The sequence below is a fragment of the Haliotis asinina genome, chromosome 14 (genome assembly GCF_037392515.1).
Source record: "Haliotis asinina isolate JCU_RB_2024 chromosome 14, JCU_Hal_asi_v2, whole genome shotgun sequence".
Taxonomy (NCBI): Eukaryota; Metazoa; Mollusca; class Gastropoda; order Lepetellida; family Haliotidae; genus Haliotis; species Haliotis asinina.
In genome coordinates, this window is record NC_090293.1 from 35,083,531 (window position 1) to 35,111,520 (window position 27,990).

At 40.9% G+C, this 27,990-nt stretch overlaps 2 protein-coding genes across 9 annotated transcripts in view; one reads left to right on the forward strand and one right to left on the reverse strand.

Annotated features, from left to right (window-relative positions):
• Positions 1-5,049: 5,049 nt before the first annotated feature.
• On the reverse strand, positions 5,050-8,165 carry LOC137261952 (uncharacterized). The gene is made up of 5 exons (XM_067799767.1): positions 8,131-8,165; positions 7,360-7,738; positions 6,517-6,848; positions 5,846-6,098; positions 5,050-5,364 (listed from the first exon to the last, which is right to left on the reverse strand). Exons 1-5 carry the CDS (start codon positions 8,163-8,165, stop codon positions 5,050-5,052), a joined length of 1,314 nt encoding a protein of 437 aa, XP_067655868.1.
• Positions 8,166-18,868: 10,703 nt separating this feature from the next.
• LOC137262164 (transcriptional activator protein Pur-alpha-like) overlaps positions 18,869-27,990 on the forward strand; it is a 42,199-nt gene continuing 33,077 nt past the window's right edge. For all 8 annotated transcript variants that reach the window (XM_067799944.1, XM_067799945.1, XM_067799949.1 and 5 more), the window contains exon 1: positions 18,869-18,973. In XM_067799944.1, coding sequence (XP_067656045.1) covers positions 18,922-18,973 — 52 coding nt within the window. In that variant the 5' untranslated portion in view covers positions 18,869-18,921. The remainder of the gene's footprint in view (positions 18,974-27,990) is intronic.

Genomic DNA, 27,990 nt, shown 5'->3' on the forward strand with positions numbered 1-27,990 from the left:
TCACACAGAGCCCCCTGAATGTCTGGATAGGTGACTCCCAGAGTAAGAACGAAACCTCATAACACCTTTCAGAAGTTTTATATGAGCATTTTCGTGATACCAATACTGACTGATCAGTTGAAACCATTCCACGCTTAACTGTTGAAAAGTGCAATCACAACATCATCGAACGTTCCTGACGTCCCAGAGAGGCCTCTCTTTGAGAGAAATATCGATGAGTAATGAAACTGGAAACTCGGAAAGAGTGGGTATGCTTTTACGACGCTCTTAGTATTTCAGCAATATCTCGGAGGGGGACACCAGAAACTGGCTTCACATATTGTACCTACATGGGGAATCGAACCCGGGTCTTCGGTGTGATGAGTCAACGTTTTAACCCCAGTAATTATTCGATTTTCACATTTCAAAACATACAACAAATAACGCTGTGAATCTCGAGTGTCTGTTGTGTGAAAAATGGAGACATTTTCGAAGAATCCAATTTTGAGAGGTTAATTTGAACACTTTAACTTTGCCTGAGATAATAGTGGATGGTATCAGTGAACAGAGAAGTTCACAAGGAATTCAAAACTGTGAATTATATTTATGTGCGTGGTATATTTAGAATATTATTCGACTCCAACGTGAGGGGTGAAGAGGAAGAACACGTATGTCCACGTGGCATCCAGTTGATTAATCATTAGACTACCCCACCGCCCACACTGGCTACAGGCTCGGGATTAACGCCATTGATGCGCTAGGGCGTAGTTACCTTTACCTAAAAAAGTCAGGGTTTACACATGAATTTGGCTGAAAAGGTTGGGCAAGCCCCCAAGACTGTATAAATGTAACTATTTGCAACCTAACGGTATTACACGGCCTGATTCACTAAAGGCAGATAATCCGTATTATCTCGCTTGTTATTCTCTCATTCTTCCTCAGCGTAGAGATATGACCTGTGTTTTGGCGCACATTAAAAATGACACAAGTAAGATCTCAACCAGTGAACTACAAAGGGTATGGCAAGCCAGTGAGTTAATTGTGGGAACTTCAACAGAAACCTGATACGCGTGTGTAGCTAGCAACCTGCTTTCGCTATGCTCGTGACAGTATTGCTAGATTCAAAGTTCGGGTAATAGCTGATACGCATTATGCCGTCGGTCCCGAGTTTGACTGGTTCTAGCTGGGTGATGCATATTCTGCGTGGTGCAGACAACCAGGAGACAGGCTATGCACGAAACGGCGAGGCACTTTACAATGTCATTGGGACGAATGTGTGGAATAGGTGGAATATGAATATGTAAGGAGGCCACCACCGTTGTCTTCATTTACGACTTCTAAATGAGGATTTTAAGTACATTCATCAGAAAACATACCAGGTGATAATTTGGCAAAAGTGATAATTAAAATTGATTGAACCAATCTACTTAGAGGTCACACCCTCTGAGCTAATTATAGCAGTGACGATGTTGCTATTTATAGAGACTTACAATCACACATATACACCTGGCTTCGCTGGCCATTGCATAACAGCCAGAAAATGAAATTCCACGAGCTACGGCGATCGATTTCACAACACCTTCGAAACCACGACAGCAGTGGCGGCGTTCACTACCGCAACAGAGCTAGAACAGTGGAGGTTGCTGCGAACACAGCCGGCTCGTGACAGAAACGCCCAGGTTCGATTCTCAACGCTGGTTTTTAACAAACGATGATATCAGGAGCATGTCTATGAATGGAATCGTGGAAAGTATAGGTGCCCGGTACTCCGTGACTGTCAGGCCTATTTGAATAGTTGAAGGGTCTGCAGGACTGGGCAATCTTAAGAGTGAGTGAGTTGAGATGAAGGAGTAAATATTAACTCCGAAACGTTGTGTTCTCATAATAAAGAAGTTGATATCCATAAAAATCTTCATTCTTATATATGGCAGCTGTCTGTAAATAATCGAGTAAGGACCAGACAATCCAATGAGTAACAGCTTGAATATCAATCTACACTACTGAGAAAGTATTAAATGCGTCAGACCACGTTAGTGAGCCTGACCACCCTATCTCGTTAGTCGCCTCTTACGACAAGCATGGGTGTATTTACACACAGCCCCCTCCCTGACGTGGTCGTCTCCACCCCAGCATCTCTATAATCTTCCCATGTTTTACGTCGCTGTATAAGTCTTCGGCGTGACTTTGCAACTGCAGCAGTACTCATATGCTCCTGTACTCCGGTGTGTGCAACTATATATATTGTCTAAGATGATCAATAGAGTCCGGCTAGCGGGAAGTTATATATAAAACATTTACTCTAGAGAATGACGAGAACCCTAAATATAGTTCGACTTTTTATAACCATGTCAATATTAATCTATATTCAACGCACGTCACCGACTCAGTGGTACACCTGATTCTTTTAGAAGCCAGTAAATGCAATATTTACATATAATATTCTATAACCCATTTCCTAGCTTCGCCCATTCGCCAAAGGCGCCGCCATTTGCGGGTCAGAGTTGCGTCCCCTAGGCGCGTCAGGAACCACTGGTCTTGGGTTCGAATCCCAGTTGCTATGGATTGCGTTTCTGTCATTGGTTTCACCAAAGTGGCAAACCACCGAAATCTACATCAAGTTGGGGGATTTCCATCACCATCAAGCTAAGACGACAACTGGTATAATGTCACATTACCTAAATCTCCAGATGATTACTGGACTGTTGTTTAACGCCGCACTCAGCAATATTCCAATGTGGCGGCGGTTGGTAAATAATCGAGTCTGGACCAGACAATCCAGTGATCAACAGCATGAACATCGATGCTACGCACATGGGATCCGATGACGTGTCAACCAGTCAGCATGCCTTTAAAACCACTCGATCCCGTTAGTTTCTCACGACAAGCATGGGACAGTTTACAAGGATCCTTTGAGAACAGTCATCAAACATAAACAGTAAAGGATTGTGAAGGATTCTCATCAGAGTGTAATGAAAATACCTTGTTAAATCACATTTACACTTGCAATGTAAGAATTAAAATCGAAATGCACCCTGTGAGTGATGATGTTGTCAAACAACCCAGAAAGTGAGTGAATGGAATTATGCCTTAGAATGAGTGAGTGAGTTTGGTTTTACGCCGCTTTTGGCAATATTCCAGCAATATCATGACGGGGGACACCAGAAATGGGCTTCGCGTTCGTCTTAGGGATTAATATCACCTCAACGTTGCAACATTTAGACTTGACCAGAAACCCCAGTAGTAGGAATACTTTGTGCCACGTGAACCAAGTGAGTACGGGATACTCTCGACCTACTCTGAGGAAGAATCAAAGTGGTACTAACATTGCTTCTCATATAAGTCCACATCTAGCCGAGATTTTAAAATATGTATCAACGTTTGACAACATTCTCAGCAATATTCACGAAACGGTATGCAGACACTACGGACCAGACAATCCAGTGACTGATATGAGCAACTGCCAAACCCACCACACAACCTTACCTCCTGATCCATTTACAAGGGGGAGGTGGGGCAGCGGTCAAAGTGCTCGCTTGTCACGCCGAACACCCGGGCTCGATTCCTAACATGGTTACAATGTGTGAAGCCCATTTCTGCTGTTCCCGCTGTGACATTGCTGGAATATTGCTGAAAGTGGAGTAAAACAATACTCACTCACTTCCTCACCCATTTACAAGCTTGGGTATTACCTTCCTGGTCCCGTGCTGCTGCTCTCTGAAAATTACATTCTATAGTCGGATCCAATTTGAAACTATGTTAGTATCACACGTCTTAGCTTTACAACTGTTCTAATTTCTAGTCTTTACCAGGTTTTGTGAAACGGGTTCACAGTTTGATCGAGGTCTATTTTGATGCACTTGGTCTGAAGGTAAGCCTGAGGTCAGATTGTCCTACAAAACCCAGTATGACGCACAACACTACACAGGATATCCGGAAACAGCCAGGAAAAACTGATTATCACGGGATGATGGGGATTACGGACTCCACCGTGTCCCTACCGCGGTCTGCTTGACATCAGCCTTCTTAGGCCCAGATTATAGCCCAGCTGACCGTCGTTGGACTGGTCAGATTACAGTGTATAGGGCTTAAGACGTAGATGAAGCGATGTTAACCTGTTCTGTTGTTATTGCTGTCGTTGTTGTTCGTCTTCTTCTTCTCCATTTCTTCTTCGTCTAAATTCAGTCGGACCTAGGTCTGGTACAGACAACTCAGGAAGACTTGACGGAGACCTTCGTCGTCGATTGCAGGTTAGCTGAGACCGGTCACTGCATGTTGGGAGATGGCTTGTATTGGTGGTGACTGCACATTGGTCTAAAGATACAGACCACTCTTTGTCCTTCTGTGACACGCCTCTGAGACTCACCATGTGTTGCCTGGAACCAGCTTAATCCTAATGAATATTCTCACCACTACTGACTGTACTACTGAAAACATAGTTCCCCTACATAGTGAGCCTGGCGGAACCATGTACCACGTTGTTATTTGTCCATGCATCCATTGTTCGAGGGTGTTGCTTCTCAGATTTTCTTTCAGCTGATGGAAGTGTGGCTTCACTGACAAACATATAATCCAAACAGCGATATATTACTTGCCATATAATCAGGACATCAAGTAATTACACCCGACGTCTCTCCGGGATACCGAAATGCAACACTTGGACACCGCTTCTTCAAGGTCTATGTCAAGGAAATGATGTATACAAGGACAGCAATGTGTCAAGACGACACCTCATACCCATCATGGTTGCTGCTTCAACACCGAGCTTTTCCATAGTTACTACAGGACGCCATAGTATCTCTACAGAATGATGACATGTTCGACTATCTATTTGCACGGCCACTTCTTACGTTTACACTGAAACAGACCCACCATTGATAATGCAAGTTGAAGTAACTGGAGTTTCAAAACATTCTGACGGTTGATCTTTTTCTTTACATACTCATTAGAATATGTTGACACTTCTCAGCAGTTACCTACCTTACAGGCAAATACTGCTCGTGCACCAACCACAACGAGCCCCTGTCGGAGCCTTGTATCTAGAGGTCGGAACAGATTGTCAACTGCCCAAACTCATTTGTTTTTGTGGTATGAGACAACGTATGTCGGGGTCTCCGTGGAAGATGCGTAGATGGTGCCGTGGGCGTTGCTAGGGATGGTGGGCCTGGTACGGCTGACAATGGGGATTTTGATGTTGCCGACAGAGACAGATGACAGACAAGGGTCGCTGTAGACGTTAGTGGAAGACTTCCGGCCGCTATTAGATGCATGAGTTGTTGGTGGAGGCAAAACCTGAGGCAGGGGTTGCCCCTGGAACTCCATCTTGAGGATGCCATTTTCGGCTGCCAGCACGTTGGACGTCTGTCTGTAGGGACGGCTTTCGGGAGACTAGAGTAGAAGAAAAAGAGACTGACAGAGACTGAGCAAGAGAGACTGACAATAACAGTCAAACGTATCAGTTACGGCACGTCTAACCAGACAAAGGACATTTGAAGCATGTGCTGTATATTCAGGTAATCAAAACAAGTAAAGAAACATGCTTGATTGGCATTTTGGAAGATGCCATTTGATGAACACGGGCTTCATCTTCTTGCTATCCTTTGAACACAATGTTTCAGGTCTGATGGGGCCACAGCAATCCCTGAAACATTGTATTCGAAGGATAAAAAGAAGGTGAAACCCAGAAAATTCTCTATGTTCATCTGTAAAGAAAGGTTGACTCTTCATTCAACTTTGTTATTTTGACGCTACGAATGTCTCAGTCGTACGCGATGCTCTCATGTCAGTAATATATACAATGTACATGTATTGTAATATAATAGTCTGTGCGACGGGCAAGCACATGAAGGACAACGAAGAAACCCAGAACGTTTATTCTCACCGACGACTTCACCACCTTCTTCCGAATCTGCTTCTTGGGCGAGGCCCGACCTGGAGGGGTGCCTCCGGCGGCCTGAAGGCGACTGAGGCTCATCCTTGGCCCGCAACCCGGGGGTGGCTGGATACACCCAAACATGTCAAAACACCGCAGGAGCGGGGATACAGGGAGGTTCATCTGGTATGGCCGCATCTCGTTCATGTTGGGTCTTAACACAGCCAAGCGCTTGTACGTATACTGCTCCCTTCAATCGGAAAGAAATTGTTTAGCATAAAACCTATGGCCGATATATACGATTAAAAATAGGGGATACTAGACTTACAAGATTGATAAAATGCATGTGATGAAGACAAGGAGGAGATAGGTGATGAAGAGAAATTAAGGGAAAATGTGACAATTTATTCCATTTCTTTTGAAACGTATATTACTTTTTCTAAAATGCATTGGCATTGGCTAGTGGTAGGCTCGCAAAATGGAGTTCCCCCCACTTCTTTTGAATGGTATATATACACCCATCTGTAGGGGCTTTCGGGAGACCCGACTGCCAGAGAAACATAGCATGTCACCATGCAATGACAATGCCGAGTATTATTTCAGTATCAACCTTTAGCAAAAAAACCCACCGACATTAGACAGGTCTGTTACATAGCCTCTGATCATACCTGTATTGTTCAATGTAGCAGTCGAGGTCGTGGTGGTGAAGGAACCGGTAGCTAATCTGCGGCGTGGTGCCAAGGTTGAAGGTGTACGTGCACGGGGCTTGTGAGGTTTCTTGTTTACTGCTAATCACCTCAGATGACGTGGCTTTCCTACACTGTACGCTGGTAGCACGAACAGGGCGGAGACGTTCATCTTTCCCGCCATATTCCAGTTTTCCCAACGCAGACTGGCTTCGATGTTTTTCTTTTCTGGAGACGTCTGCCACCACAGATCGGTGTTCGGGGAGCGAGATGGAGGAATGCGGTCGCCGACATGTCTCCCATCCGTGAATGTGCTGAAGAAATAAACACACACGTATAAATAGTTATATTACTCTATTCATAATGCTTGACGTAATGCATGCTGTGTTAAAAGAGGTCGGGCAAATTAGAAGTCTATACACGTCTACGTTACATTACTGGGCCAAGAAAATGCAAAGATGTTGGGGGCAAGCTGTTACTCAGATCAGATAAAGACCACGGACCTTATGGCAAACCTGAGCGATCTGCACAGCGATCTTAACTCATCGAGAAAGGTCATTCACTGAAGTCCAGATGGTATTGTTCGTATGACCGAACGAAGCCTAACTATTGGAAACCAGTCAAACACTTCAAAACCATCAAAAGTGGGAAGAGTCTGCTTTCGAGAAACGAAAATAGTTTAATGACTGAGTGAATCCGAAAAGGCTGCAGCAGGACCTCTGATCAAGGAAATGCACGCTTGAGACAAAATAACTAAATTGATGCCTGAACATTCTTTAATTGTTTATTTTTACACACCTTCTGTTACTGTGAAGGAGTACCTACTTTCGTTTGCTTGTTGGCCTCCGCGGGATACAGGCTCAGGACGCCCAAGGAGTTGCTCTGCATCAAAGATAATCTCGACGCAACATGACGCCTCTCTGTTTCAACGGGTGACGCACACATCCGCTCTGGCACTCCAAAATCAGCCCCCATTTTGTGGAGCCACTCATTTACCTCAAGGTCGCGTAGTGCGTTCGTGGCGCACATCTCGAACATGCGTTTGTACACGCAGGATAGGTCATGTGGGTTGACCTTATAGACCAATCCACGGAACTCCGCGGAGTACTTGCACGTGACTGTTGAGCCATTGAGGTACTGATGCATACCGTTGTCGGTGCTCGAGGAGGATGCCACTGCTGTTGCTGCTGCTGCAAGGTTAAACCTGGAGACAGGCAAGAGGATGATGGAGTCAGGCTTTCACTATGCTGTTTGTTTGTTGTTTAAAATCACATTCAACGCTATATTCTTGCTGTGTCGAACAGGTCCATAAATAACCGAATCTAGACTAGACAATCCAGTGTTTCCTGAGATACGATGACATGCATAAACCAGAATAGCGAGTTTGAGCAGCTTCAACGACTGCACAGTGGAAACATCTTTGCGAGTCTTCCGTGCGAGTGCTCTTGTGGTGGCAGACGTAACTCAAGATTATTATAACTGGCCTTCCAAGATGACACTGACAGATGCCGTCAGCCTACATTATCTCAAGCCTACATTATCGAGTCAAAGTCATCCCATCTACTTTGTGATTCTCTTGAGAAACCCAACAGTTACTGGACTTCATGATCAAGAAGTATTCGACTGACCATGGTGTTAAATACAGGATGCCCTATAAGCATGCTATGTCTTCACTGTCGAGTTTAGAATATACATGTATATTGCCTTGATAAAGGATATGGTTTCCTCAACTCGCATATAGGGAAATATTTCATTAAACACTTCCGGGTTTAGAACGTCACTTCCGGTTTCAGGAAAGACGTTGACTGCAGTTGATGTTCTATAGCTCTTATAATTCTCCCGTTATGTGTATTTCAGGTCTGAATGCGTCTGTCCAGGGAATAATAATCTCCCTACAGGTGGAGAACGTCATGACAATAAGTTCCTCGTCTCTAAGAGGTTACCATGATATAGACATTGCTCTGTGTCGTATTTCCGCTGACAGTTCCACACACGTACGGAATAATTTGTTTCCGTACTATGCATCACTGCCGATCTCAGCCACCATGTACAAATGAACGGAACCCTCAGCACAACCGCACAGTTTATAATCCGTGGATGACATATGAGACCAGTCTACAGCAGGTTGTCACATACCTACTGAAGTCTGTGACTGAAGTCACCACTCTCGATCGATATTGTGTCTGCAATATGATGTATATATGTACGAAGAAGACAATACGGTACTCACTGATATCTGGACACATACGGCGGAAGAGCCAACACATGCTATGCGACTTAATGAGTTCAAGTATTAGCGAACACCTGTGGAGGCACACTTAAAGCATTATGGGTTATGATTTGCTGTGTCCCTGGAACTATGCTTTGCGCATTGGCGCTGTTGTTACGCTGGGTTGTGATCACCAGATTAATTCTGCCAACTTAACTACGGCTTTACAACTTCCCGTGAGGGTATGATTGCTTAGTACACCGTCACAGATCACTGGGTAGCTGTCAACAGTACCGACCGGGGTATGTGGAGGGAAGGAGGGGGTGGTGCTTTGGGAGTATCGTATCACTAGTAACAATCCCAGGTGTTGTTTAACACGGTGTGCTTGAATGTATTCATTTTCATTACGTTAAACGTAGGAAGCAATTATAAAAGGAAGGGTTTCTCCATCTACTGACGTTTCACGTAACGATCCCATTGATTATATCAAGTATATCACCAAAACAATAACAATATCATAGACTGAACACTTGAGGATGCAGCGTTTGGGGACTCACTCACCCATTTGAGAGATTTGCTGATTTCGCACTTAACGGTCTTTCGATCACAAAGCAACATCGACATCGCATGTGTTTTATTATATTTCATTCTATCACCAGGGCTTTAGAAACACAATAAGGACGAATCTACAGGATTGGAAAACTCGATCATTGGTTTCGGTCACGACAATTAGATGTAATTCTGCACAGCATGTCTGTCCCCCTTCACATTCCGCGATATCAGATTACATAAAATTCATACAGGATAGTATATATCTTTAATGTAGTGATAAAACTTTGGATAAACGTTCTGAAAAATGCCGAAAATAGACCCAACAGATAATGCGATAGTAAAAGTTTAACGAGGATAAATATCTGTAATAAGTATTTCTGGCGTGTAGACCAATATCTGGTGTGTCCATCGTATACGTGGATATATGTGCATGTGCGATGCCTTCATGGCATACTGCTGACAGTCTTGTATGTGCGCCCTCCTGTTTCCCGCTATTCCACATGAGATCTGTGCAAGTACAAAGTCTCTGAGGTATATTCTCCGCACGAGAACATCCCGAACATCATGAAGCTCCAGTGGGCTGTCGGAGACAGTAACGTTGTTGATGACCTGCGAATGGTGTGGTCTGATATTTTCATCATGCAGTTCAAAATCTGTTACTTACAACGAATTGAACAACATCAGCACGCAGAATTTCGTTAACTTGTCAAAATGGCCAGTGAAATTCCCATTCACAACTACCAAATCAGCTGGCCAGATGTAACACCGCAAGACACACCATGACACTATACTGCCCCTACACCGGCCATCTGTAACACCACAACACACACATTGACACTATGCCGCCCCTACACCGACCATCTGTAACACCGCAACACACACCATAACACTATACTGCCCCTACATCGACCATCTGTAACACAGCAACACACACCATGACACTATACCGTGCCTACACCGACCATCTGTAACACAGCAACACACACCTTGACACTATACCGCCCCTACACCGACCATCTGTAACACAGCAACACACACCATGACACTATACCGTGCCTACACCGACCATCTGAAACACAGCAACACACACCTTGACACTATACCGTCCCTACACCGACCATCTGTAACACAGCAACACACACCTTGACACTATACCGCCCCTACACCGACCATCTGTAACACAGCAACACACACCTTGACACTATACCGTCCCTACACCGACCATCTGTAACACCGCAACACACACCTTGACACTATACCGCCCCTACACCGACCATCTGTAACACAGCAACACACACCTTGACACTATACCGTCCCTACACCGACCATCTGTAACACCGCAACACACACCTTGACACTATACCGCCCCTACACCGACCATCTGAAACACAGCAACACACACCTTGACACTATACCGCCCCTACACCGACCATCTGTAACACAGCAACACACACCTTGACACTATACCGTGCCTACACCGACCATCTGTAACACAGCAACACACACCATGACACTATACCGCCCCTACACCGACCATCTGTAACACCGCAACACACACCTTGACACTATACCGCCCCTACACCGACCATCTGTAACACAGCAACACACACCTTGACACTATACCGTCCCTACACCGACCATCTGTAACACAGCAACACACACCTTGACACTATACCGCCCCTACACCGACCATCTTAACACCGCAACACACACCATGACACTATACCGCCCCTACACCGACCATCTGTAACAGCGCAACACACACCTTGACACTATACCGTCCCTACACCGACCATCTGTAACACCGCAACACACACCTTGACACTATACCGCCCCTACACCGACCATCTGTAACACCGCAACACACACCTTGACACTATACCGCCCCTACACCGACCATCTGTAACACAGCAACACACACCTTGACACTATACCGCCCCTACACCGACCATCTGAAACACAGCAACACACACCTTGACACTATACCGCCCCTACACCGACCATCTGTAACACAGCAACACACACCTTGACACTATACCGTCCCTACACCGACCATCTGTAACACCACAACACACACCTTGACACTATACGGCCCCTACACCGACCATCTGTAACACCGCAACACACACCATAACACTATACTGCCCCTACACCGACCATCTGTAACACAGCAACACACACCTTGACACTATACCGTGCCTACACCGACCATCTGTAACACCGCAACACACACCTTGACACTATACCGTCCCTACACCGACCATCTGTAACACCGCAACACACACCTTGACACTATACCGCCCCTACACCGACCATCTGTAACACCGCAACACACACCTTGACACTATACCGCCCCTACACCGACCATCTGTAACACAGCAACACACACCTTGACACTATACCGTCCCTACACCGACCATCTGTAACACAGCAACACACACCTTGACACTATACCGCCCCTACACCGACCATCTGTAACACAGCAACACACACCTTGACACTATACCGTCCCTACACCGACCATCTGTAACACAGCAACACACACCTTGACACTATACCGCCCCTACACCGACCATCTGTAACACCGCAACACACACCTTGACACTATACCGTCCCTACACCGACCATCTGTAACACAGCAACACACACCTTGACACTATACCGCCCCTACACCGACCATCTGTAACACCGCAACACACACCTTGACACTATACCGCCCCTACACCGACCATCTGTAACACAGCAACACACACCTTGACACTATACCGCCCCTACACCGACCATCTGTAACAGCGCAACACACACCTTGACACTATACCGTCCCTACACCGACCATCTGTAACACCGCAACATACACCATGACACTATATCGCCCCTACACTGGTCACGGTCAGGACACGCACGCACGCACGCGCGCGCGCACGCACGCACGCTCGCACGCACGCACGCACGCACGCACGCACGCACGCACGCACGCACGCACAACATACCGCCTCTTTCTTGAAGGGCACCTTGCTTTCGGCTCTGCTGCATAGAATAGGTTTGTAACAGTAGATGTTTTTTAATTCGCCTTCCTCTTCCTATTTCTTCGCCTTCCTCTTCCTAGGGACAAAGTTTTGTTTATAATTTTTCTGATTTTTCTGATTTTGTTATTATTGGAATGACAACCGACAACATCGCCTGGGATGTCATGATCAATGGGTGGCGTCGTCTCCAATGATTGACGAACATTACATTTACATAACATGTTACGCACATTGGTCATCAAATAAAACGACTTACAAACTTGAAGACTCCTGGACATAATTCTATGTACATGTAAACATAGTAATTATGTGCAGAATTAAACACGTACAAGGTGATGTATACAGAGAATGAGACCAAAATCGTAAAGGATTTAAGTGGGGTTATATCGACCGTTCACTATTTTTCCTCTTTCTTAATACCATTTCTAGAATGACTGGTGTTTCACAAGTATTTTCATGCTACTAAAGGAAGTGACGTAATGTTGATTTTAACGTCGATTACTGCACAGAACTGATGATGTTCATGTGTGAGGGATGGGACTAATGCTCGCTTCACAATGCTTGGCTCCTGAGATACCAGGCTGCACGTTAAACCGGACGAGGGTCATTGACCCGACAAACCAGTATAAAAGAGTTGCAGGAACCAGCTATCATCATGCAAATAGAGGATACTAAAAGACCTTCCGTGTAATACCATCTTTTTTTACACGAGTTAATGATTTGGTATCAAACGAGCGAAAGCGAGTTTGATACTAAATCTTTAACGAGTTTAATGAAAATGATATATCACGGAAGCGAGTTTAGTATTCTGTTTATTTCTCGCCAACATAAATTGAGAGAAACTGCGGCGAAATTGCCTATAGTGTGAGGACACTCAGCTTTCAAGTCAAGCAAGGTCTAATAAAATCGCATTAACATTAGCATTGTGACGTCACAACTTTGAACCATTTTGACGTCATACGTCAAGCGGTATTACACTAGTGTAATATTGAAGTGAAAATATTACACTGCAGTATCTTCAACGGGCGAGTAATAATGTCTTGTATGGACTGGGACCGAACTACTCCCCTTCGCCTGGCGCATACTCTGTCCACTACACCAAGGTGACAATCTCTCACTGTCGGAACCGCGGATCACTACAGTGAGTAAATCCACCCACATGTTATATGCTGCCCAACATCTTGCAACACTGCGTGTAGAAGCAGCCCCATGACAACACAGAAACGCAAAAAGAGCGAAAATGTGTAAAACACAAAGAAACATATTTATCTCGAATGTTTCAACCGAGTCTAGCAAGAAGGGATCTAGTTGGAAATTCACGTTATCAGACTGGTTTGTCGGATGGATGACGCTACTCATTATACGGTATCTACAAATTATACGAACATGTGGACCATGATGATTTTACGGATGGTTGGTTGTAATAGTCCTGAGCGAGAGAAATATATTAAATATTCTGACGTCATTTCGACTTTGCGCTAACAATTTTGTCCTGATGAAGAAAATAATAGATCGCTAAGCGTAAAGCTATGTGCCCAACGCGCATACGATTTTCATCAATGCAGATATTTCTGATTATCTCAGAATATTTCTGCTGAAGACTTAGGGTTATAACACCACATGCGAAGCCGATATATATTATCCCATGCCCACAAATATACTGTTTGTGTACTGTAGACGCCGTAAATGACATAATGCATCCATCATTGTTGACAATAAAGGTACCTACTAGTAAGGTGATGCGTGTGTTACCAGCATCCCAACATGGCAGTGGGTAGATTGCTTGGCAATTAATTCCTCGAATTAGCAGTCTTCCTCGTGTATACAACCAACATTATTTGACACACTGATAAACCTTGATGGTGCAAATACATTGAATAAACTGAATTATATTATTAATGTCTATGTGTTGAAGAATAAGCATTTTTAAAATCGCGCGAGGATATCGGTTGAGTTATATGTTTATACGGTGAGTACAATGCCAGGGACTTGTAACGGTAAAGGTGGTCACCAAGGCCTATACTGTCACTGATGAGGCCTAAGCACAATGTAAACAGCCCTTTCACAGAAGTGCCTTGACCCCTGACTCTGGAAACGCTGGGAAACACAGCCACACACTTTATGTTATAATCTGTGCCAATGTTAGCACACCAGGCCCGTGGTGACCAAAATGATTCTCTCATAACTGATTTACATCATACAATGGATGACGTAAGCTGCCAGTACCCTAATGTGTTCAAAATGTTTTTATAAATTTGTAACAATAAAAGTGCTGAGTTTTTAACTCAGCCGCGTTTCACAAAAATAATGTTCATTGAAAAAAGCTCACTTAAATTACTAGCATCTACCAAAGTCAACCGTCTACTGAGTTTGAGTGACATATCAAGTACACTTTATTTCGGGAAATGCATTTTGCTGATTTTTCTCACATCTGAGATTTTAAGTTTGTTTCGAGAAATTGGGGCCTGGAGGTTAGGCTCGCTGGTTGTATTCATGCGTCATCGTATCCAAAGTCCGTAGATCGACGCTCATGACGTCAGTCACTGGATTATCTGGTCCGCCATACAACTGGAATATGTCTGGGTATGGCGTAACAGCAAACGATCAAATAAACATAATATGCATGCGAGGAATCTAAATCCGCGACTGCTGACATCTGTTTTCTAAGAAATCGATAAATGCAGATGTGATAATAATGTCCATATATACTACCCATCAAAAGTTAAGGCTCAAAAGTGCAAATGTAGACACTGTCCTCAGTCAACTGTTCTACACTAGATTTGGTAAAATATTCCACACTGTTTACACATGAACTGGCGTATAGTAAAATGATCTCGAATTGGTAACTGTTCAGTTCACCTCAACCTGATGAGTGGGGTAGGATAAGCCCCGTAACGTCGTGAAAATAAACTAAAAAACTCACTATCCATAAAATTTGTCCTGTATTACTACGCCAAATTCTAGATGCCTTTGAAGAATTGAATTGGTAACGTTGAGAAGATTATTTTTATAAATTCAATATTGTCATAAATTCAATGAAATCTCAGAAAAAAGTCGGCGAATTCTTGACAAAACTTTACATCAATTTGTGCAATCAACCTGCAATTCATCTGCATAAGCTTTGCAGTTGGTACCCCCAAGCTGAAGAAACTCACCTTATATATACACAAACATATTGCGAATAATGTGAGTCTAAAATTTTATGGGTAGTATATATAAACGTTATCATGGTACAAGACTTCTATGCACTATCACCAAAGCATAACAGTTTCTGAATGAGAGCGGATGCTGCTGCAGGTGAAACATACTCGACATTTTGAATAATATATATTTTTGTATTTTGGCATCTTCATGTCGTTGAGACATACAAATCACTGCATGGGTCAAAATTCCCTGAAAACATCAGGCCTTGTGGTCACTGAGTTAAAGACTGTTGCAGATAATTAGAATAAAATCGTCTCTCCATGACATGAACACTCTGAGCTAAAGATTTACATAATCTTTTCAGTTTCATGGACTGGGTGCTTTCTGAGTTCCATGCAGATGTTTCGCAGTTAAGTTCCCCAACAATATTGATTTTGAACAAATCTCGATCTTGCTGTATGAATTTTTTTAATAATTTATTTATTCCGTAAAAAGATTATTAGTCAATAATATTATATAATATTTATTTAGTCAAACCTACCAAATTCTGATCATGTCTGGGGCAGCTGAGATCTGTACCTGATATATATGTTGAGATCCCTACAACAGTTATAGCTTCAGACTAACAAATTATGTTCATGATGGACATGCGGCTCTGACATTAACCGGTGACCTTCGGACAGAGGCCTCACGTACTACACGCTGCTGTAAACGATTTTTAAATAGCATGTAACTGTCTCTTGTCTATTTTCTGTGGAACTGGTTATTGTATTGACTTTGACCTCTACACAAGTGCTGTTATATATACGAAAAGATAACAATGAACGCATTTCAGAAATTATCAGCAGAACACTTATTGATCATTATAAAAATCCGTATACCCCTCTAAATTGTTTTAATGCCGTCTTATCGTTCTAATTTTTGGGTCTCGGGAATTTTTGAAATTGCAAGATGGGCATAAGACTATGTGAAATGTGTTGAAAGGATATTTTTAAAAATTATTTGATTCGAAACATTCTGATCGGAATTATATTGGATCAAAATCACAAGGGCATTTCAAAATATTTCTAAATCTGTAAATTGGCGGGGCGCTGGATGCGTGTAACGAAAAGATGTTCGTCGGGCATAGCAGACTTTCAAAGTCCACTCGGTTTAACACTCCATAAAAGATATAGTTTTTCTCTATCAGTATTCTTTATATCACTTCAACAAAATGAGGAACTCACGATATTTCCGGCTCACCTGTACATCGCAGTGCGCTTTTCAAACTATACGTATATTGTGCAATATTTTTTCGAAGAACCGGAATATTGTGAAAAGAAAATATATAGAGTGATTATTGTTATGGTTTAACCAGGCTTCCATTCAACGGATGTTTCCCGACGTTATTCAAACGGCATGCAGTAATACTGAAAACTGTGTAAGAAAGGAAATAGAATTCCTAACTATGGAAGCTATTTTTGAGAATGTCGCTATCAGAACCGTAAGCAGAGATCGAAATTAAATGTTTTCAAGTGTGCCTCATGAGCACAGTCATGGTAATTTAATTATGCCATTTCAGTTTCAGGTGTGCCATACATTAATGGTCTATTAAAGTGAACTTCAAAACATTGCATGACTTGAAGTGAATGTAAAAGGTATAACTGTTGCATTCACTAATAAATCATGAGTAATATAACAATGCTAGCTATGTATTTTTTGTTTATTTCATCACCTCAAACTTTGAAAAGACATTGATGATTAACTGGTTGTCTGACCAGTAGACTTTATCATTACTCAGTGTTCATAATGCCACTTTAAATTCTGAAAAATAATATGGGTGAAAACATACTTTAGTGTACTTTCGCAAACAAATCAAGTGTGCCATAATGACATACAGATGAGAATTTAACCGTGCCATTTCAATCTTTGCCGTGACACCGGTACGATGGCAGTACATGTAATAATTTATCCCTGCGTAACAAATATATTTGTGGATCTTATAAAGTAGATAATAGAATTACCGTGCACAATTAGTTTCACTCACTCTCAATCACTTAAGTTCCCTATATATCGCAACACGTATCGCTTCGACTACATGAATCGCAATATATTGCCATACAATATATATGCCAATACACAGTCCTAATCAATTGCACTATTTTACATTTTCATTTTAAAAATAACCAACCCAGTAATAATGGGGATCAGTTTGTAAGTAGGAGGTCTTTCAAATCGTTAGCATCAGAATAAATTAAACCTTTTGCATTTTACAAAGTCGTTATAACGAGAATATGTACCTCGTTAGTAACGTAAAACATTGGTTGATGTTACTTATATCTCTTTCATAAGAAGTTCTTGTGAATCGTTGTAAATCATCGAGAGGTACCAGTTCCTCGCCACACTTAACTACATAGCAGTGTTTCATACTAACAGAAGAAGTTGAAGAATTTTAGGTGGTTATATTGTTCTCACTTTTGTCTTACGTGGGAATTTTATTTACAATTTCCCTTTTCCCCACAGAAAATTTATATGGCAGTGACTAAAATAAGATGTGCCATTTCACTTTGTCATTGCGCATTAGCCATTAACTGAAACATCTCCTTTTACAACTTTATCTCTCGAAATAATCGAACCGGATCACGTAAGCACCACTTTTTCTCGTTATGACCCTGAACTAAATCTATAGTTTGTACGTGAGAAGAAATCCACTCACCTGGAGTATAATCGCTATGCACAAAAACTCAGAAAAACAGTTAAAATTAGTTAAACCTAACCCTTCCCATAAGAAAATGGAATAAAGGAAACAAAAAGATTGGAATCAAACAAACACAACCGAATACCAAACCCTAAGTACCCTAATGCATGGCACTATGCACGCGTCATTATGATCATAATATAATTGTTTCTGATAGACGTACAAGACAATTTAAAAAATAATTTGCACCTCGTAATTTACATTGGAATGCACATTACACCTTGATGTAGAAAACAGAGATTTGTCGAGCATGTTGATGTGAAGTAGTTTGTGTTATATATGTGTTAATACTATTGTTTGATTAACACACATTATTCCAATGACAGCTTAAGTGAACATACCTCATTAGGTTCGACCTGTCAAAAATCCTCGTGGACGTACTATTTTGAAAACAAACTGTGACCTCTGTGACGTAACGGGTCAAAGCGCGTGACCAATCAGAATATTTCTTCGAGTACCTAAACATCGACCTCGAACTAGATAACCACCTGAACAAGGTATGGAGAGAAAATAGAGCTCTCCAACTGGACTAGGTTAACCAAATTAATTTTGCATTGAAAAATATTCTTTTCCCTGTCACATTCCTAAGTTTGCAAGGTTGAAAGGGCGCCTTCGAAACAAAAATCTCAAACTCGTTTGACAGCGCACGAGATACGTGTATGACCTCATGAATTATTCATGAAGTGTTAGAAGGAGGCTTGCTCAGGAAGGGTTGCACCATGTCGGATCGGGAGCTGAGTGGTGACGAGCAGCAACAGTCGCAAGCTCAAGGTACAATTTTATGTGAATTTCTTTTTAAATATAAGTACTGATACGATATGTTAATGGCATTACATTTTGCTCACCATTATGCGCTGTCAATGACTGCGTTTCGGTTTGACAGGGTCCATGTTTTCTTCTGTCCACTGGTCGGGTCAGCGTTTCCTTGAGAAAATGCTGTCATTTTGCGTTTACCTGCATGAGTAGAAGGTTTGTTAGGGTGCAGTATTCATTCATATGGTTGTACTCTTGTCCCCAGCTTCTTAATTTACAGATCACTTCGAAAATAAGCGATCGCAGAAGCCTTGTATTGATATTTTCTATGGTCAGCTGAAATTCAACATGGCGAGCACGGCATCAGTTCCTGAATATAAGTTCGTCTGCAGAAACCTAATTATCACTTGTTGCTTTCTATCTGACATCAGTGAAATAAGCGGACATCCTACCAAAGCAAATACCTTTCATGGAGCGGTTATTATTTTCGAACTGATTACTTTGAAAGCTGAACTGACAACTATGGTTGCTTTCTCATCGGAAGTGCAAGCTGTCAAATTTTTCTAGGTCAGGTTTGTTTTGGTAGCTCTAAATGGTGATTCCCCATAGATAAATACGCAACATGCAGCACTGTTAGCGTAGGTACAGATACAGCTTTTGATACATTGTAGATGGAGAGCAGTATTTGAAAGAATAAGGAAATAGAGAGTCAGACTGTTTCCTATAACCATGACACCATGAGAAACTCAAGGGAACAGGTGGTTGTAGAGGAAGTAGTTTTTAGACAGTAGCAGTGATAGTCAGCAGCATCAAGTATCATTTTTATACTTGCATTTTGTTAAGATGAAGCTTCATTAATTTGTTCTATTTCATTTGACTAATATTTCTTGTAGGTTCTATTCATGGAAGATAACATTTGTTGTGCGCTTGTTTGTGAAAACAGCCCCCATTGAGATGGCTCAATTAGTAAGAAACTCTCAAGTGACAAGTATTATGAGTCAGTGCTTTGTACTCTTTGTGTTGATATTAAGAAAGATCCTAGATATTCATTTGTGTTCAATAAATCTGGTCCAATGTATTGCTCACTTTGTATGGGCTAGTGATACAACTTTCACTTATTGCATTTTGCATTTGTCTTTGTCTTTGGATGCAGATAGTTTTGTCAGTATCAATTCTAAAATGAGTATACCTTGTATTTAGCAAGCCGTCTGGCAGCCTACTGGTCAAAGCTTTTCTATATCCATGCCAAGGACAAGGATTCGATTCCCCCAAATAAGCTCATTTTTGGTGTCCTCATAATGAAATATTGCATACCAATAGTAGAATATTGCAAACAGCTGCTGGAGGTTATACTCACTCAAGCTTTTACAATTGACCTAACCATCTCGTGTGATGAATGACCTTATTATGAAATGCTTTGCCTTATATTGACCAAAAGTTTTTGTTTTGTTTGTTTTTTTAAAAGAATGCTGCAGATGCAATGACATAAGCCTGTCAGGAAGATTAAAAAAAGCTGAAACTGGCATCGTTGTGCAGGAGTACCACATGGATAGGTATCTTAAATGCACAATGTCATTCACTTTCAACAATATTTTGCCATGTATTATGTGTATTGGGGGTATAGTCACTCTCATAAGCTTCCTATTAATGCAATAACAAAGTTATCCTATACAACTTGACTGAAATCGATACATTGAAACTTCGAGACCAACAGAATTCCAGAGAACACTTGCTGTATATGGAATGTAAACACTTGTTCAGTACCATGTGGTGTTGTTGGTGTTTGCCGAAATGTTTTCAATCACAATCTGTGTGTAGGATATTGGTAAAGAACACTCCAAGGGACATAACTCTATGGTATTCTCTTGAAATAATGTTTGACTGGTAGGGGATGCAAGATCGATTTAATACTGTATTGCATGAATTGATTCAAACTTTTTAAATGTAATATTGTAATCTAAGTATGTTATTTGGGGGGAATGAATCATACAGTAGTTTGTATTATTGAGAAAAGTGCGTTATTTATTTTTAAGAAAAATGTGGTGTGAAATAATGACTTTAATTGGATTCTAGTCCTGTGATACATTGTTATTGTTAAATGCTGTTTATGACCAGACAGAGTGGTTACTGAAAGTATGAGCAAGCAGCAGAAATATCAAAGTTAAATGACTTGCTATGAGCCCTGCTACAGAGTGTGGCCACCTCGGTAGTTGTCACAAGCAACAGTTACTGAGGATGTGTACAGATTTGTGACCTAAATCCTCAATAAACTTGGTGACTAGTTAGGGTCACGTGAATATAAGTCCTGTTTTGAGAAAAGTTAGCATTTCAGACTTTGAATTCTATACCTTTGAGTTTCTGTTGAAGGTCTAGAATAGACCAAGGTTTGCGAACAAAGTCGTACAAGTTTTTGAATGAAAGACAGACCCATTGAAACTACCCCCTGATTATGTTTACCATCAAGAGTCCTCTTTCAGAATTAATGCAAAATGTATTCGTACAGAAGAGAAGAAGATAGTTTTAGTAAAAATTGTACTCCCTTAAACGCAGATCTGGTAAACTTTGAAAATCCTCTTGACCAAATAATAATTTCATTTCTACACAGTTAACAGTTTATTTTCTTTTTCAAATAATCTTGATCACTTGTTGACTATTGCAGTTTTTATTTCATTATCAGAATACATATCAAAACATTTCAGAAGTTTGTCATTACTGTACCACAGTAAAGTTTAATGTGGACATTTATGTGACCGACTTAAGAATTACGCTCGACCTGGAGGTTGGGCAAGGCATATTTCAACCGTGTTTGCTACACAATATTCTGAAATTAGAACATGAAATTTCATCAATAAATATTGTGCTGCGCCAAAACCAAGCTACAGTTGTCCTTCACAACTATGTGTAATCAGTTATATTTATTTTATTTAAATTATATTGTGTTGACTGATCAACAGATAGCACCAGATGTAAACAGCGTATTTTTAATGTCTTGAAACACAGGCAAACTGTAGCGCAAATGGGGTTGCGTAGCATAGAGAATATGACAAGTCTTCATATATGCAAGCAAAGCGAGCAAAGGTTGGCAACATACTTTCCTTGCTTCGTACTGAAAACTATTTTTCATCTCAAAATAAAATAGGGGCGGTGGGGTAGCTTAGTGGTTAAAGCGTTCGCTCGTCACACCGAAGACCCGGTTTCGATTCCCAACATGGGTACAATGTGTGAAGCCCATTTTCTGGTGTCCCTGGCCGTGATATTGCTGGAATATTGCTAAAAGAGGCGTAAAACTCGCTCACTCACTCACCCAAAATAAAATATCTCCACCCTCTAAGGTACACTCCCATTTCCTCACTTGGTTGTGCTCTCACATTTCCTCCTCATGTTTAATAATTGCTCACGCGAAATATGTTTTATTCAACATTTTAAGCGCCACTAGTGGTATTCAGATCGTTCTTCGCCTCCATTAGCCCTGCCAGCTTCTGCCAGCAGAAATTGAAAAGAAATACCATATTGCCTAATTTTATCATGAACCTGTTGGGGTTTATTTGTCTTATCTGTCATTGCTATTGTTTGAATTTTTGCAACATTTATTCTACATAAAAAACACTTCTGGCGTAATGAGCGAATGAAGCAGTGGAGGTAACTATAAGTGTTCCAGGTGGAATAATACCCTTCTGTTCCTTCACTCCTTTGAACCGGAAGCTGGAAGGGGTAATGGAGGCGAAAAATGGTCTGATCTATCACGAGTTGGGCTTAAAATGTTGAATAAGAAATATTTCACGTGAGTAATTGTTCAATGTGGGGTTGGAAATGTGAGAGCACAACCAAGTGAAGAAATAGTTGTATACTTTTGATGGTGGCAATATTTTATTTTGACATGAAAAATATATTTCGAACTGAAGCGAGGAATTTACGTTGCCAACCTTTGCTCGCTCGCTCGCTCACTTGTAAGAAGACTGGTCATTTTCTCGATCTATGCTGTGCAACCCATTTGAGCTACAGTTTGCCTGTGCTTGAAATTATCGTCATATTTTCATGAGCAAAATACTGAGACTGCAAGTATTTTATTAAAGTTTTTCCAAACATTGATTCCAGATTCTTATAAGTATTTCTTAGTTTCTTTTGCCAAGTTTGTTATTGTCCTCATTGTTCCCCTGAGGTGATAAGATTTATTACTTTTGGACCATACACAATACACAAAATACCATTTGTCCTCGTGTAAACATATGATGTCACCTAGCTATAATGTGAATAATGTGGTCCATGGACTTTGGACCATAGAGCTTGTGGTGAAACTAGAATTGCTATAAATAGCGCTGAGAAATACATAATGTAACTCTAATAAATTATTCATCATCAGAATGTTTTGAGAGAAATGAAAGTGCCTCAACCTTTTTGTATGAATATTTATAGCATGAAAATAGTTTGAGTGAGTTTAGTTTTACACCACACTCAGTAATATTCCAGCAATATGGAAGCAGTCTTAAATACTTGAGTGTGGACAAGACAATCCAGAGATCAACGGCATGAGCATCAGTCTACACAATTGGGATATTATGACGTGTGACAACCAAGTTAGTAAGTCTGACCACTCGATGCAATTAGTCGCATTTTACTACAAGAATGGGCTACTGAAGATCAGTTCTGAACCTGAATGTTCATGGGTTAAATAAAGCTGGAGGCATATACGTAATTCATTGGTTGTGATGCTCAAATTTCCTTTGGATTTGTTAGTGATGGTACATTTTGCAGGAATACGATTTCTTTGCATGCTGACTCCTTGCGCTGCATGTTGTGTGCCATTTTTCTCAATTACAAATGAATTAGTGCTAGGTGCATGTCTTTCCAAATCACTGTGGAAATCTTCCCATTGACTTTGGCAAACTTTTCTTAATGCCTGTATTGGGGTAATGAAACACTTATATTAATATAACCGTGAAAGGATTGGAGAATATTAGGGGTCTGTTGTGGCAGATAAATTGTATTGTGACATTGCGATTCTGGTACGTTTTCAGATACATATTGCGATGTATCGTTCATGTACAGCTTATTTTCTGTGTATTAAAGCCCTGAAAATAAATGGATGTTATAACTGAAATCTTGAATTTAGATTTGTTCTTTAGGGCTTGTGTGTTCTACTATATTAAATTTATATTGTAAAGTGTGCTGTTGACAGTTAAAATGGAAAACTTCAAACCGAATGAAAGACTGTGTTGACTTTAACTGAAATCACAGGGATAATACAAAACCTCATATATTTTTGATGCCTAATAATACTGTTTCTGAGAAAAAGCATTGCAATATGAATCATTTGTCATACAGTCCTAGTGAATATTGCAACTGTAACTGAGGGTAATACTTCTAATTGCTAAGGTGTGAGTTTAATGTACAGCTGTCATTGAAAGACATTACAATTAAAACTGTTTTTACACAATTCCCTTCGACGCTGAACTCCTTTTGGTGTGTGAGAGGTTATATCTAACTTCCACAGAAGTCATCTTTCCATGTCATTTTTCAAGTCTAGTTCAAACTCTAGAGTAATTTTCATATTTGGGAACAGATAGAAGTCTGATCTGGATAATGGGATGTACTGATGGTGTTGAAAGCAACACTTGTGTACTGAAGTATTTTCCTAACGGAGGAGGACACCTTTTCTCAGCTTCTGACATCTTTTGATCTTAATTTTATCCTGAAATTGTCTCTGAAGTGCAGCGTTATATACCGATACCTTCTGGAATACCATTCAGCTTGATGGTGATGCCATATAATGGATTTACAGGACCATTTCTGGTCTTGCAGACATTACAGGACAGCTTCTTGAAAGCTATTCCTGCCTTGAGTACATAAACTTCATTTGTCTTGTACTTGTATCATTCTGGAATGGCTTTAAGTGTTTTCATGCAAGTTCTAGGCAGTGGGGTAGCCTAGTGGTTATAGCGTTCACCCAGGTTCAAATCTGATGTTCCCCGTGATGTTGCTGGAATATTGCTAGAAGTGGCGTAAAACCAAACTCGCTCAGTGAAATCAGTCGTGCAAGTACTTGATAAGTGCACATTCCTGAAGTTGTCCAGTTTTTAAACTCCTGAAATTAAATTTAGCAAACTCCTTATTTGACTTAGAATGTAATAGGATGTTTTTTAAGATAACTTTTTTGTGGTTATTTATCAGGGTTAGGTATACAAAATGGAATATATCCAAGAGAGGCTCCATAATAGTCAACATTCATATGCATAACTTGACAGTTACTGATATTGTCCTGATACAGTTACACTGTAAACATGGTCAACTCGCGTCCATGAATTACTTGGTAATAGTTTCAGTGAATATGATTAATAGTATATCAATTTGCTGTTGTATTCATTTCCGATTGTTTGCATTCATTACCCCCTATTCCTGATGTGTGTCTTATTCGCCTCAGTGGATTTGTTGCAGTCCAATTCAGAATGTCCACTCGGGATAAGACAAAACTGCTGTGTCATTGCATCAAAGATGCATTGTCTGTGTTTAACACCTCACTTCTCAGTATTGCAGTAGCATGATGGTGGCCTGTAATAATCCATTCAGTGCCCATACAATCCAGTGATTACTATTTCAAATAATGATCTGTGGTATCAGGATTTGGTGGCAAGCCATCAACCAAGTTACTAAGTGTGATGAGCCAGTGTAATTGGATTTAAACAAAGCTACGAAGAGTTGCTTGTGACTTATCCTAACCCGTAATGTCTGACATTGGGTTTTAAGGATGTGTGTAATTGCCATGTAATTCATGTCAGTCATGTTTGGTAAGCCCTGCAGGGTTGACACTGCATTGAACTGATGGGAGAGCCATTTTGTACTAATGTCACCATGAACATTTTGCTGCCAACTTATTTGAGTCTTTGCAGACTGATTTTTTTATGGAAGAGTGGAGGCGTGGGGGCAAAACTTGTACAAGTTTCAACATGACAGTGTTAGACCTAATACAGTGTGTGTTGGTTGTTCTTAATACCAATGTAATTGTAGAAGAAAGAGAAATCACACACTACTGTGAAGGATGATCACCATTAAATAGTTAAATTGTATCAAGCCTTTCTTATAAAGATGAAATAACCTTTGCTCCCACACTCTATATGTGCAGCAGTCTAAGTAAACTAAACCCCAGTGTTATTCATTATGCACCTACACTGGGTCTAACAAAACCTAGTAGGAGGTCACATCAGGTAACCTTTGACATTGACCAATCAGAGCACAGCTTATCAAATCTTGAAAGTGGACATTTGTGCATACCTTTTGAACTTTCACCCACCTGAAGGTTTGTACCCGAACTGTTCCAAATGCTATTTTCCATACGACCACTTCCAGGCGATGCACATGGAGCATGCCACATCAGTGAATCAACACTTGCTGAAAATAGTGGCAGTTTTGGCAGTATTCAAGGATATATTATAAGAAATATTAGCTAATAGTAACCATATCAACAGAAACCAAAAAGTGTATATACTGCAGCTCAAATATCAGTGTTATATGCAGATTTTCGTTAGTTAAGAAAACATTGTCAAGGACCGGTGTATTTTGTTAGTCCCGCCAAACCCTCACCTGTAGCCGTTGTCTGATTGGTCAAATTCGTTTAGCCGTCTCTCATTTGATTGGACAGTCATAGGTCGCTCAAAGGTTACCTGACGCAACCTTCTACTAGGTTTTGTTGGACTCATTGTAGGAGTGAAATGAAAAATACTGGGGCTAAGTTTACTTAGATTGTATGTGCAAGTACATTTGGGTGCTCCTTTTGATTTGATTTTTAACAAGGGGTATCACATTTTTGCTTACACTTGTACCAAGAATAAGGTATGTCAATATTTGTTCAGTTGCTCTATTTTTGTGTTTACCAAGCAGTGATACATAGGGGTCACGATACAATAAGTATCCTGACACATTACACATGCAAAGAAAAGCACAACTGTGCAGATTCTGATACCTTTGGGTATGCACTTGCTGAAACAAATCATAAAAAGTGCCAGTTCAACCTAAAAAGTTGTAAAGACATGATGAAATAATAGCCCCCGAAATCAGAGTTCAAACAATTCACTATTTTTCCCACAGTTCAACAGCTATGCTGCACTGTGCTCATATTGCATTTGCAGTGAAGAGGTTCATGGAGCTTGAAACATTAGCCAGCCTGGAATATGAGGTCGTGAGTGGTAGTCTAATCTTGGTTGTGTACACAAACAAGTAAATAATCTACTCGTTACGTGGGAAAAAACCCCAAACATGTCGATTGTGATAAGTCGACTGTCACAGAGAAAACTCAATGTCTGGTTTATTGACGCATATGTCTGCGTGCAAGTTTGCTAATGACAATATGCAATGCACAACTTAAACCATTGACTACATGCAGTTTGAAATTAACACCTATCAGGCTTATAAGCCATAAACAAAGAAATCACTAAGCCTATTGGCAAATGAACCAGTGGCCAATGAAAAGACTTCATTACACTTGAGTGCACACCCACCGGCTCTGACTGGGTTCGATTTCATGGCTGCTTCATTTCGAGGGACGTAAACCCAAGTACAAAATATTGCACTTTTGATTTGCGATTATACGCTTATAATTTTGTTTACATGTTTTTTCTTAATCAGCAATTAATTTTATATGTCATGAATAAATGATAACTATGTATTAATTATGTTTGATTTCTTGTTCGCATGTAACCTCTAAGTTGGTAACTTAATTAATCCTTTCTTTTGGGAGATGAAGCACAACCCCAAACCATTTTTATTAATTTCAGAGATTGCAGATAGGATACTGTATAGTGGAAACATGGAAGAAGGCACTGGGATTGTTATGTTACTTCATATGCTAACCAAGAAGTTCTAGAATCTGGATGTTGAACAGTTTCTGTTGTTATTTACATTTCCTAGGGTAGAATAGGCCCTCAGCAACCCAATCTTGCCATGAAAGGCAATTCTGCTCGTAAGAGGTGACTAACGTGATTGGATGGTCAGACTCGCTGACTTGGTTGACACGTCATCGGTTCCCAGTCGTGCACATTGATGCT

Coding starts and splice junctions, on each gene's coding strand:
- LOC137261952 (XM_067799767.1), bottom strand. CDS start 8,165: ATGGTCAGTCGAATACTTCTTGATCATGAAGTCCA. Junction 6,099..6,516: donor TGCTACATTGAACAATACAG/GTATGATCAGAG, acceptor TTCCGATTGAAG/GGAGCAGTATACGTACAAGC. Junction 5,365..5,845: donor AGTCGTCGGTGAGAATAAAC/GTTCTGGGTTTC, acceptor CTTCTACTCTAG/TCTCCCGAAAGCCGTCCCTA.